The 13,241-nt window shown below is 38.7% G+C and overlaps 2 protein-coding genes and 1 pseudogene across 3 annotated transcripts in view; 1 reads left to right on the plus strand and 2 right to left on the minus strand.

Annotated features, from left to right (window-relative positions):
* Positions 1–13,241, minus strand: part of CDC123 (cell division cycle 123) — a 58,196-nt gene that overhangs the window by 23,642 nt on the left and 21,313 nt on the right. For both annotated transcript variants that reach the window (XM_053573024.1, XM_053573025.1), the window contains one exon: positions 10,538–10,644. In XM_053573024.1, coding sequence (XP_053428999.1) covers positions 10,538–10,644 — 107 coding nt within the window. The remainder of the gene's footprint in view (positions 1–10,537; positions 10,645–13,241) is intronic.
* LOC128572895 (60S ribosomal protein L31-like) lies at positions 127–955 on the plus strand (annotated as a pseudogene).
* Positions 8,563–9,306, minus strand: LOC128572894 (protein S100-A10-like). The gene has a single exon (XM_053573031.1). The coding sequence runs from the start codon at positions 9,104–9,106 to the stop codon at positions 8,729–8,731; it is 378 nt and encodes a 125-aa protein (XP_053429006.1). The 5' UTR covers positions 9,107–9,306; the 3' UTR covers positions 8,563–8,728.

The raw sequence follows: 13,241 nt of genomic DNA on the forward strand, positions 1-13,241 counted from the left end.
TATTTTTCTAATAAAAATTAATCCCATAGGTTTGTTTCATGTTAAGCAAAATTAAGATCGTGAATTGTCAGGTTAATAATAATTAACACAATTATTTTTATCCTTAAATAAACCATCCTTTCCCACCAAGGATTAGGAGACTAATAAGCACTAAATATGTCTGTGGTTACACTGAACATCTCCTGTCATTTAAGAAAATTACATTTGGACACAAGGTCAGTTCAGAGACAAGTCAAATGTTCTGGATTAGATAATCCACATAAAAAAACAAAGGAAATGTTCCAATGAATACAAGAAAACAACAGACTAGATGTAAATATAAAAATCAGGATCTTGGGTTCTTTCCAACTTGGGCCCTGCAGAATGGCTCCCACAAAGAAGGGTGGCGAGAAGAAGAAGGGCCGGTCTGCCATCAACGAGGTGGTGACTCAAGAATACACTACCAATATTCACAAGCACATCCATGGAGTGGGCTTCAAGAAGCGTGCCCCTCAGGCACTCAAAGAGATCCGGAAATTTGCCATGAAAGAGATGGGGACTCCAGATGTGCGCATTGATACCAGGCTTAACAAAGCTGTCTGGGCCAAAGGCATAAGGAATGTCCCATAACGTATCCATGTGTGGTTATCCACAAAACGCAATGAAGATGAAGATTCACCAAACAAGCTCTATACTTTGGTTACTGATATACCTGTTACCACTTTCAAAAATCTACAGACTGTCAACGTGGATGAGAACTAACTGGTGACTGTCAGACACATCAAATCACCAAAAAAAAAAAAAAAAAATCAGGATCTTGGGTTCTGTATGAGCATTTTATAATATGTGATCTTAGGAGTCAATTAAACTTCTCTGACTGGCTCTTAGTTGCAGCAGCAGTAAATGATAGTAAATCGTTGATGGAATTAGGCAATTTTTAAAGTTCTTTACATAATCAAATCTGTAGACAGCCTTCCTTTCCCGCTCTTCATTGTTAATAACTTGCTGCATATTGAACCTCAGGGTATGTTAGAGTTGCTAGAACACAGGTTTGAAAACAAAAAAGTATGGTTACAATGAGATGGGTCGAGTTTTCAAAATACATCCCCAGAGATTCTGATCCAAAATGTCTAAGATGGGACCAGACATCTATCTTTTGGAAAAGGTGGTTCTGAGGAATAGGCCCAGCTCTAAACTGGTCAGAGGTCTTGGGAGAAGGTCCAGAGAGAGTCTTGGTCAATGTGTCTGCACCATTACTGAGGAAGGGAGAAACAGAAAAGGGAGGGAGACCAAACTGGAACAAGTGGAACCCCAAGCTGAGACTTCAGAGCAGCAGCTTCAGCTAGAAAAGTCAGTCTGGCTCACCTAAAACTCACTAAGGTCATGCAGGATTGAGCATGTTCTCAACCACTATCAAAGTGCTACTTTGCATTGTGGCTAAATTAGATAGATCTGCAGATACATGACCAAGACAATCCTTGACCATCTCTTCTGATAGTTCTACATAGGTAGGGCATGATGGCTCACCCCTGTAATTCTAGTAATCTAGAAGCCTGGGATGAGAGGATCATTTAAGCCCAGGAATTCAAGACCAGCCTGAGCAGAAGCAAAACCCCGTTTTTACTAAAAACAGAAAAATTAGTTAGGTATGGTGACATATGCTACCTGGGAGGCTGAGGTAGGAGATCACTTAAGCCCAGGAGTTGGAGGTTGCAGTGAGCTAAGATGATGACTCGGCTGCCATTCTAGCTAGGGCCTCAGAGTGAGACTCTGTCTCAAACAAAGAAACAAACAAAAATCCCCAAAAGTGTCCCTAGCCTTTCTTTCTTACCTGAACAGCCTCAAGAGTTTAATTAGTAAAAGATGCTAATTATGGCCGGGCGTGGTGGCTCACGCCTGTAGTCCCAGCGCTGTAGGAGGCTGAGGCGGATGGATTGCCTGAACTCAGAGGTTTAAGACCCATATGAGCAGCAGTCAGCCAGAGTAAGACCCCGTCTCTACCAACAACATCAAAAACAGCCAGCACCGCAGGAGAAAGAAGAAAATCAACAAAAAAGGAGTACTTCAAACAAAGAAGAATGAACAAGCACACTGAAATTAAAAAAAAAAAAAAATTAAATAGTGAATGATGCCACATGAATATATCAATGTACACAGCTATGATTTAATAAAATAAAAAAAAAAAGATGCTAATTATTTCAAGAATTCTATTATAAACATTTTATCCTTAAAACATTTTTCTTCAATTCCTTTTTAAATTTTGAGTGAAGGGACACAACTACAAGAGGGACTCTACCTAACAAACGTAAACATTGCAACCTAGTTGTTTCTACTCTCACATTAATCTGAAATAAAAAAAATAAAATCAACACATTCTGAGTGAAAAATGTGTTAAAAATCCAGACAATATAATGAGGGATTAAAAAACTGTGTGGTAAAAGAACTCTTCCTAAGAGAGAAAAATATTTACAATATTTGAGTATCAAAATGTAAATAATGGTTCTTTTCTCCGCAGTGACTGTTAATTTCTTCCACTGGTTATACATAGTATTTCTAACACTGTATTTATCATATCAATATACATTATTTTAATGTATATTTTTAATTTTAACGTATACTTTTAATTTTGAGGAATTAAAAAAATACAAATAGCACAAGCATACTTAAGAAGCTCATTCAAGGGCGGCGCCTGTGGCTCAGTGAGTAGAACGCCGGCCCCATATACCGAGGGTGGTAGGTTCAAACCCAGCCCCGGCCAAACTGCAACAAAATAATTGCCGGGCGTTGTGGCGGGCGCCTGTAGTCCCAGCTGCTCAGGAGGCTGAGGCAAGAGAATCACATAAGCCCAAGAGTTGGAGGTTGCTGGAGCCGTGTGATGCCACGGCACTCTACCGAGGGCAGTAAAGTGAGACTCTGTCTCTACAAAAAAAAAGAAGCTCATTCAATTTTACTTTAAAAGTTAATATTTTAGCTTTCAACCAACCAATAGCTCACTATCATGAAAAAACTGCACTGAATGTCGTTTTTCAATTTAAATACATCTACAAGATATTAGAAAGACAGGAGAAAAATGGCAAAATAATGACCATAAACAAAATAATACAGCATTACCTCAATAGTTAGTATCGTAGCAGAACTGCAACCACTTTAAATTTTGAAATGTGATATGTGCTATATTTTTTGTAAATCTGATGAGGATAGTTTTTTATTAACATATTATTCTATAAAAAACCAACATAAATTAAAGCTCTCTACTTACCAGTTTTAAAAATGTTAAAGGAAAACCAAAAAGAGCAATTTCAGGGTATTCTTTATCTAATTTTTTTGTTTGTTTGTTTTTTAATTTTTGTAATTTTTATTTTTAATTTCAGCTTGCTTGTTCATTCTTCTTCGTTTGAAGTACTTTTTTTGTTTCTTTTCTTTTTTTTTAATGTTCTTCCTTTGGCAACTGTTGCCTCCCCAGTAGCTGGGATTACAGACGCCCACCATAGCGTCCGGCTGTTTTTGATGTTAGTAGAGACGGGACCTCTGAGCTCAGGCAATCCACCCGCCTCGGCCTCCCACAGTGCTGGGACTACAGGCGTGAGCCACCATGCCCGGCCTCTTTATCTAATTTTTAAAAATGTTTTTACATTACTACAAACATTGATTTCAACCCTTGATTAATCCTCACATAGCTACTTTATAGGTATACATTTAAAAACATGTTTGCATTCTACTATCCTATAACATTATTTTGAAATGTTGATTGCCTTAACATTTATGTTATTTTAAAATCTTGACTAGTTTCAGAGGGTAAAAGTGAGAACGTATGTGGTACAGAAGATTACTGCACAAAAGCTTTTGCTTAGTAAGATGATTAACCAGATGGCCAAGTATCCTCCCTGGAATGAGCAAAGTGCTTAGTCATTTAGCTGGGACTGAATATAAAGGTCAACAATAATGTTTTCAGGAGCTGAACCAAAATACTGAAAAGAACATTGTGTGTGAAAATTTGGATTCTATTACATTAAGAAGACAGGTATGTAAAAAAAAAAACAAAAAAAAAAACTCCTAAAATTTGTTCCTGGGTTATATTTTATACTAATTTGGAAGATTTCTTTAATTGAAAATTTCAGCAAGGTACTAAAAAGTTAATATTAAACCAAACTTATTAATTTACATTCTAATTTGGGAAGAGGCTCTTATGTTGAATTCTAAGCTCATAATTCTTAGCAGAACAATTATAGTTCCTCAAACTAGCAATGAAAACTCTAAAATAGGCAGCGCCCATAGCTCAGTGGGTAGGGTGCCAGCCATATAAGCCGAGGCTGGCCTGGGCCAGCTAAAACAATGACAGTTGCAACAACAACAAAAAAATAGCCTGGTGGTGTGGTGAGGTCTTATAATCCCAGCTACTTGGTAGGCTGAGGTAAGAGAATCAGGTAAGCCCAAGAGTTTGAGGTTGCTGTGAGCTGTGACACCATAGCACCCTACCAAGGGCGACATAATAAGACTGTCTCAAAAAAAAAAAAATAATAAAAGAAAAAAAGAACTTCTAAAATAAACACAAATACTGGTAAATAATAAATGTTACATAACCTACAATGTAAATTACAAACCAGAAACATTCTCAGGTACAGCAACAGTATAGATTCTGTTTTGAAGAAAAAAAAAGCAAAATACTGAAGGTCTGCTTTGATGAGAGCTAGCTACTACGAAATTATGGAAGCATTACACTTTGAAATTAGCCAGTTAACAGAAATTTTGGAGATTGTGTTTTAAATCAAAATTTTAAAAAAGGAAAGAAGGCTTAGTGCCTGTAGCTCAAGCGGCTAAGGCGCCAGCCACATACACCAGAGCTGGCAGGTTTGAATCCAGCCAGAGCCTGCCAAACAACAATGACAACTACAACCAAAAAATAGCTAGGTGTTGTGGCGGGCGACTATAGTCCCAGCTACTTGGGAGGCTGAGGCAAAAGAATCACTTAAGCCCAGGAGTTGGAGGTTGCTGTGAGCTGTAATGCCACAGCACTCTGAGCAGGGCAACAGCTTGAGGCTCTGTCTCAAAAAAATAAATAAATAAAATAAAAATAAAAAAGGAAAGAAATGAAAAAGAGAAAGAAAAATGACAATAATCACACCACTGCACTACAGCCTGGGCAACATTATTAACTATCCATTAAAAAAAAAAAAGAAGAAAAGAAAAAAGAGAGAAAAAGAAAAAGACGGTAACCCCAAACTAAAGAACTCTACTTAGCTAGTACTGATGACTAATAGGTGTTGTCTTTTTATTTTTTATTTTTACCCAAATCACTTCCCCAACTTAAACAAGACTTAGTTTCCTGCCAGCCAAATAGTCTTACTATAATATAAACAGGCATATTTATTATGCTCTAAACAAGTCTTAAGATTGACATAATTATTTTTTCTGTGAATGTCATAACTGTAATCAAGACACCGTTTCTGGCCAGGCATGGTGCCTCACATCTATAATCCTAGCACTCTGGCAGGCCGAGGTGGACAGACTGCTTGAGCTCAGGGGTGCAAGACCAGCCTGAGCAAGAGCAAGACCCCATCTCTACAAAAAATAGAAAAAACTGTTGTGACAGGCGCCTGTAGTCCCATGCTACTGGGGAGGCTGATACAAAAGGATTGCCTGAGCCCAAGAGTCTGAGGTTGCTGTGAGCTAGGCTGATGCCACAGCACTCTAACCTGGGCAACAGAGTGAGACTGTCTCAAAAAAAAAAACCCCCCCAAAACAGTTTCTATCATACTGTTCCAAATATTTCACACATTGAAAGAGGACAAATCCGCCAGACAGAGTGGCTTACACCTGTAATCCCAGCACTTTGGGAGGCGGAAGAGGGAGGACTGCTTTAGCTCAGGAGGTCAAGACCAGCCTGAGCAAGTGTGAGACCCCTATCTCTACTAAAAACAGAAAAACTAGCCAAGCAGCGTGGCAGGAACCTGTAATTCCAGCTCCTTAGGAGGCTGAGGCAAGAGGATTGCTGGAGCTCAAGAGTTTGAAGTTGCTGTGAGTGATGACATCATGACAATCTGCCCAGGACAATTAAGACCTTCTATAAAAAAAAAGTAATAGGGCGGCGCCTGTGGCTCAGCGGGTAGGGCGCCGGCCCCATATGCCGAGGGTGGCGGGTTCAAACCCAGCCCCGGCCAAACTGCAACAAAAAAATAGCCGGGCGTTGTGGCGGGCGCCTGTAGTCCCAGCTACTTGGGAGGCTGAGTCAAGAGAATTGCCTAAGCCCAAGGATTTAGAGGTTGCTGTGAGCTGTGTGACGCCACGGCACTCTACCGAGGGTGATAAGGTGAGACTCTGTCTCTACAAAAAAAAAAAAAAAAAAGTAATAATGACAAAATGGCATTAGGTATTAACAGTAACAAAATTTTACTCCTGAAACTGTTTGCTGCTGAATTTTAAAATAACTCATTTTGTAATAATCTTAAGAAAAAAAATGTCTGAAAACTATGTTAAACATGGCTGAGTTTAAATTACTAAGACATGTGAAATTCTCTGATCTCTAGTCAAATCTGTTTCTCCTTAGTCACAACTTGCTCAGAAGAACAATGAATGTTTCGATCACTCAGCCCTTTCTTCTAAATGCCAGATGAATATCAGATATTTTTTTCTTGCCTACTTGGCCTGCTGAAGTGATACTTAGTCAATAAAATAATTAATAAAAGCAGCCTTGTGACTCAGCAAGTTTAATCACGTATGTTTACACCTGAGCAAATAATTCAGTCAGCAAACATAATGTAGACAGATGCTGCTGTGTGGTCATATTTCAACATTCACATTTTAAAGCTTCTTGTCTACAGTAACTATTCGAGGAACAAGAAAAATAAAACCAACGGCCTATAGCAACCCACGGCCATGGCAGACACTACTGGTCATCCACCCACCTTTAGCCTAACCTTTTCTGGACTATGCAGACCCCGGGGGCACTTGTGCTCCCAGACTCCCTCCCTACTCCCAGGGATGTACCTGTTGACTATGGTAATCTAAGCAGTACTCAAGGCACAGGCCTGGCCAGCATTGTCAGCATATCTCTGGGAAAAGGTTAGAAATGATGACCTTTGGGCCCTATTCCAGGCCTACCAAAACAGAAACCCTGAGGGTGGAAAGTAGCAATCTGTGTTCTGTTGAACTCTCCAGACAGCTCTGAGGCAGGCTCATGGTGAGGATGCCTGGTCTAAACTAACTGTGGTATTTCTGTTTCAACTGCAGGATTAGGCTGGGCAAGTGTTTGTGTGACCAATGAGGGCCGAAAGGTCTCTGGAGAAACTTCCAGGAAGGTTTCTTATAGAAAAGAATGAGAGGAAATACACTCTCCTATTTTGGGTTCAGACATTGTCACATCTTTGTGTGACAGATACTTAGGTGGCAGCCATCTTTGAACCATTAGGTGACAAACCCAAAGGCCAAGCCAACAAACCGAATAGCAGAGGGGAGAGGATGCGAGAGACTGGGTCTCAGGCAACCTTGGTGAGCCACTGGATTACTCCTGAAGGACCCATCTCCATACTCTCTGAGAAATAATATGTATTTTAGATCCCGTATGTGCAAGCTATTATCAGTTTACTTTCTGTTAACCTGAAATCCGATTACAACCTATTTGTTTCTTTGGTCAAGATTTAGAACAGTATAAAAACTTCATCTATTTTTATGTTATATAATTTTATACATACACATATATAATTATGTAATATTCAATGATGCTTTATTCTATTATACATTATCTCCATTGGAAGCATTTTGAAAAGAAAGACTCTATAATGTTATTAAGTGAAAGCAAAGTATAAAGAATTTGTAGTATAACGTTATTAAAATTATATTCTGGTTTTGATTCTGCTAACTAACTGCGGGACCTTGAGCAAATTACCGAACAGAGTTAGGACTCAATTTTCTAACCTACAGAAGGAAAGGATCACAGATATGATCCTGTCCGATCTAATGAATTAAACTCTTAAAAGTTTTTTAAGAGCACCTTCACAAACAAGGCCTTCATGACAAACATCCACCTTTGATGAGTTATAGCAGTAAAGAATTTTTACATGATGGCAACCCTTACTGTTATGCAACTAGCTTATAAATTGCTATGTAACTCACTACCAACAAATATTTCTAGAAAAGGGTGACACCATTAGTGGTGTCCAGCTAAAAGCCTGAAAGCTCAGTATTTGCTCCTGCCAACACCCAATTATTCACACTAGGAGAAGGATGGCATTCTATCAATAAACACTCTAAATCCAAGGCCTCAAGCTCACTTCCATGCAAAAGTAGAAAAAAGCAAAATACAAAACATCTGATTGGTATTTCCACTGGAACCTTAGTTAAATTAAGACAAAAAGGGAGAGGGGAGCTAAAAGGAGGTAATAGATCATTAAATTGCAAAGCTGATTTAAAAAACATCAACCTTAGAGTTAAAAGTGATTTCTACTTAAGTTTTGGAAAAGCAAAGGTGTCCTCACACTCTCACCGTGATCAATACTAAAGTACATAAACATCTTTATCAGATGAATTAACAGGTAGGGAGAATTTTTAATGTAATATATTTCTTTTCTTTTTTTTTTTTTTTAGTTCGGAACTAAAAAAAGGATTATGTTTATTGAGGGCAAGCGGATGCAAACAATGTAAAAAACAAAAGCTCATCTGGCATTTAATTAACTTTTTCTTCTCTGCTTGACAAATGGGAGTTGGATTTTATTTGTATATATTCTAAGGATCCTGATCTGCTCATGAAATCCTTCTATAGGGAGAAGCTGTGGGGCAGATGTTTGAAGCAATCCTTTGAGAGAACACTTTTCAGGGCAGAGTAATTGCTCGGTGCTGCCGACTTCTTTCCCTTCTGCTTCATGTGCACTACAAAATAGTCGTTGCACGCAATGGTGAGGCCCGCAATTAGGGAAAAGCAGCTCTGGAAGCCCACTTTGCCATCTCGGCACTGGTCCAGGTCCTTCGTTATTTTGTCTAAGGCCAGAGAGTCTTTTTGATTTTCCAAAAATCCCGGGAACTCCTTCTCCATGAGCACTCTGAGGTCCTCCTTTGTTAAGTAGCCTTTATCCCCGGCAAATCTGTGAAATGTGAACATCATGGTTTCCATGGCGTGCTCCATCTGAGATGGCATTTTGGTGAGATCTGGGCCGAGAGGCGCGGCAGACGCTAGCTGGCTGGGGCGCGGGGCAGCGACTAATGTAATATATTTCAAGGCCTCTTTACTTATAGCATCAGATGTCAAAAAGCTTTACAATGGAAAAAAGGTACAACTTTCTTCTGATCAGAGGGTGTCTCCTAGAATGAAAATACTACTGCACCACTCTGAGCACCCTACCAGTAACTGCTGCGCGGACACAAGCATAGTGGGTTGACAACTAAATGTTGAAACAAAACACACTTACTTAGAATCAGGAATACCAGTACAGGTAAAATCCTTTTATAATAAACATGAATATAATCACATTCATTGATTGTTATTTAACTCCTTTCCTTTAATTAATATAATACAATACTAAAACAATATGCCTAAGTTGCAGAGCTTGGATGCCACAGAGCTGAAGCACAACTGTCAGGCAGTGAACTTATGGATGTGAGGCCGAAATGGGGGGACCTGACAGGGTGGACAGGGAGAAGTGGCATGCATATACAATATCTTCACCCTTCTCCTGCTTAGCTTGTGATACGCTTCACTTTAAAGGCCTGTTTAAAGATTACTTAAACTGAGATTACTGGTCTGTTTAAGATAAAAGGAGACGCCTAGAAGAATAACTGCCATTTGATGATAGAACAAAAGCAGCATAAAGCAGCCCTCCCACTCAGCGACGCAGGTGTTCTGCCCACCTGCAATGCAGACAACACAGTCAAGTTCTTCAGCTACAGAGTGATCGGCAAAAGGAAAGACAATCCCATTTCTATTATACAAATTTATCCTAAGGAAAAATTAGGAAAGTGCACAAAGATTTAATTTGGAAACTGCAGAAGATTTAATTTGGAAACTGCAGAAATGTAGAACAAAGGATTGGTTAAACACATTATGCTACAGCTAGCCAGGGGCATGCCATCAAGGTAATGAAAAAGTGATAAATCTAGGCGTTTAATGACATGCAAAGATGTCACCATATATGTGAAAGCAGTCTACTAAGCAATATGAACTATAGGATCCCTTTTCTACAAAATCTGTGTATAGTAGAGACAGGTATATATTTGCATAGACACAACTCTGGAAGTATACAGAACTAATCAGGGTGAGATCCTGGGTGTTTTTCTAAGTCTTGGTTTTGTTTAGCTATAGTCCCTTATTTTGTTTTTCTCTCATAAACATAAGTCAATTTTATACTATGAAAAAAATTACTAAAATCTTTAAAGGATTTAATACAAAGTCCTTAATATTTAGAAACTTATTTACTGCAAAGGATTTGATTTAATAGGTCATTTAGGCAACATGAAACAGGTTTGTTATTTGAAATAGCTGTTTATAATTACACTAAAACTAGTGGAATTTCACCTATAGAAAAATTTGCAGGTACTGAAACCATTGACAGAGAGAAGAAGAAATACTTACGGTTGAGTGAAGTCACGAGTGATGAAATCAGAACTCTTGAAAAGCAGAAAGATGTCACTGAGTGTTTGACATTTCAGAGAACTATTCATTGCTATCCAGTATGCATCCTAAACGATAAAGCACATGCTATCAGTATGTATGCCATGTGAGTTGCTATGAATGCTCAAACCTATAAACAAAGTCAGTAACATTTATCACTTCAAGAGATTAAAAGAAAAAAACTCAAGTACATTTTAGCAGTTCTGTCCAATGTTAACTTACATCTCTCAACAACACAGAGCATCACTACTGCACTTCACTCAGTTATGAACACTGAGATGAGAAGGTCCCGTGTTTCAGCCCAGGCCTAAGCACTTCCTAATGTTTTTCTTAGTGATGATGGAAGAAGGGAGAATAAGGTACCAGAAACACTGACACTTGAGCTAAAAGACTGAAGTGGAGAGAAATAGCCTGAACAACCAACCTCTAAGTAAAAAAAAGACCACGATTACACTTACAAGGGTACATGTGAAACTTAGTAAATGTAGAATATAAATGCCTTAACACAATAACTAAGAAAATGCCAGGAAGGCTATGTTAACCAGTGTGATGAAAATATGTCAAATGGTCTATAAAACCAGTGTATGGTGCCCCATGATCGCATTAATGTACACAGCTACGATTTAATAATAAAATAAAATTTAAAAAAAAAAAAAGAGACCACTTCCCTTCTTTCTGTTGCTGGGGAATCTGTGTTCAGCCAAGTACCTGAACTTTGATAGCTGGGGCAGTGAAGCTCCTCTACCAAATCCAGGAAAGAAGGAAGTGAGATATTCTAAGCCATCACAACCTTAAATGGTGAATGTTTCATGATATGAACATAAAAAGGAAGATTAGCCTGGCTTAGGAAGAAAATACTGGCACACAGTAGGCACTCAATAAATAACAGATTGGGGTGGCGCCTGTGGCTCAGTTGAGTAGGGTGCCGGCCCCTTATACTGAGGGTGGCGGGTTGGAACCCGGCCCTGGCCAAACCGCAACAAAAAATAGCTAGGTGTTGTGGTGGGTGCCTGTAGTCCCAACTACTCCGGAGGCTGAGGCAAGAGAATCACCTGAGCCCAAGAGCTGGAGGTTGCTATGAGCCGCCAAATGAGTAATTTACAACCACAAATAATCTACTCATCTTAAGTGAAAAGCCTCAACCCAATTCAGTAGCAAGTAGATGATTAAAAATATTGCTCAGAAACAAATGAAAAGTTGACTGCAAGGAACTACAAATGAGCTTCATAACTTCTTTATGATTTCTCTCAATGAAAAAGATGAACTTCTAAAGACAGTATATTGTACACACACTTAATTCCACAAAAACAGTATGTACATGGCCAACCACGCAGCTGAACCAACAAGACAATTACTAACTCCAGGAAAAACAAGATGTTAACGAGAAAACATGTGTACTCCAAATGTGTATATAGTGTTTGCACAATCACAGTAATTAGAAATGCTGAATACGGAACGGCGCCTATGGCTCAAGGAGTAGGGCGCAGGTCCCATATGCCAGAGGTGGCGGGTTCAAACCCAGCCCCAGCCAAAAAAAAAAAAAAAAGAAGTGCTGAATACTGATCCATCAAAATTTGGTGACTATGAGAATAGTGGAATAGAAAGTAGAGGGGACCGGATATGAAAGAGACCTGACTATCTCTGTCTGAAAGTGGGAAGTCAATAATACCTAACCTGAAAAAGAAATAGAGGTAAATAACAAAAGAATGAATGGCCTCTGGGGAGCAGGAACTGATGAAGTAAAACAGGTAGCAGAACCATCTGATTTGTGCAGCAAGCTTCCAAAACTATTTGAAATTTCTTTTTCTTTTTTTTTTTTTTGTAGAGACAGAGTCTCACTGTACCGCTCTCAGGTGGAGTGCCATGACATCACATGGCTCACAGCAACCTCTAACTCTTGGGCTTACGCGATTCTCTTGCCTCAGCCTCCAGAGCAGCTGGGACTAAAGGCGCCCACCACAACGCCCGGCTATTTTTTTTCTTGTTGCAGTTTGGCTGGGGCTGGGTTTGAACCTGCCACCCTCAGCATATGGGGCCGGCGCCCTACTCACTGAGCCACAGGCACTGCTCTCTTTTTGAAATTGCAAACTCTGTACATGTACAGTATAATTACTTTTAAAAAGTAAAAATAAAAATTAGATTACAAGTTATCATTGAGATAATTTGAGAAAAGCACAAGAGATGATTTATGAAAATGCAAATAAGTCGTTATTCCTCAAATGAGTTTTGCTAACATAAAACTGTTCTCTGTTGGATTTTAAAAATAGAGAATTTTTCTACAGGCCTTAACTTTTACAAAAATCTTGTCAATGCAAAGCTAAAATAATAAAACACACTTTAAGAAAATACCACTTGATTTCTCAACCTATTCTATTTATATAGCCTGTCACATTCTAATTTTTATTATTTTCAACAGAGGAAATTTTATCTGTTAAACTGAACAGCTGAAGTTTTAAAAAGGGCAGAGTAAAAATTTCCTCAGAATTCTAGCACAATAAGCAACACAGAGGTAAAAATTATCTTTTAGCAGAATGCACAGTAGTTCACAGACCAGAAAAATGTATAGCGAAGCCAGGAAAATAACAGAGGGAAAATGATAATAAATTTCACATTATATTTTCCTATAATTAGAAATATAATCAGACCTTCTGGGACATACAAAATG

The sequence above is a fragment of the Nycticebus coucang genome, chromosome 20, assembly GCF_027406575.1.
Source record: "Nycticebus coucang isolate mNycCou1 chromosome 20, mNycCou1.pri, whole genome shotgun sequence".
Classification (NCBI taxonomy): Eukaryota; Metazoa; Chordata; class Mammalia; order Primates; family Lorisidae; genus Nycticebus; species Nycticebus coucang.

Excerpts from the sequence above, each read along its gene's own strand:
- LOC128572894 (XM_053573031.1), bottom strand. The coding sequence starts at position 9,106 with ATGCCATCTCAGATGGAGCACGCCATGGAAACCATGATGTTCACATTT.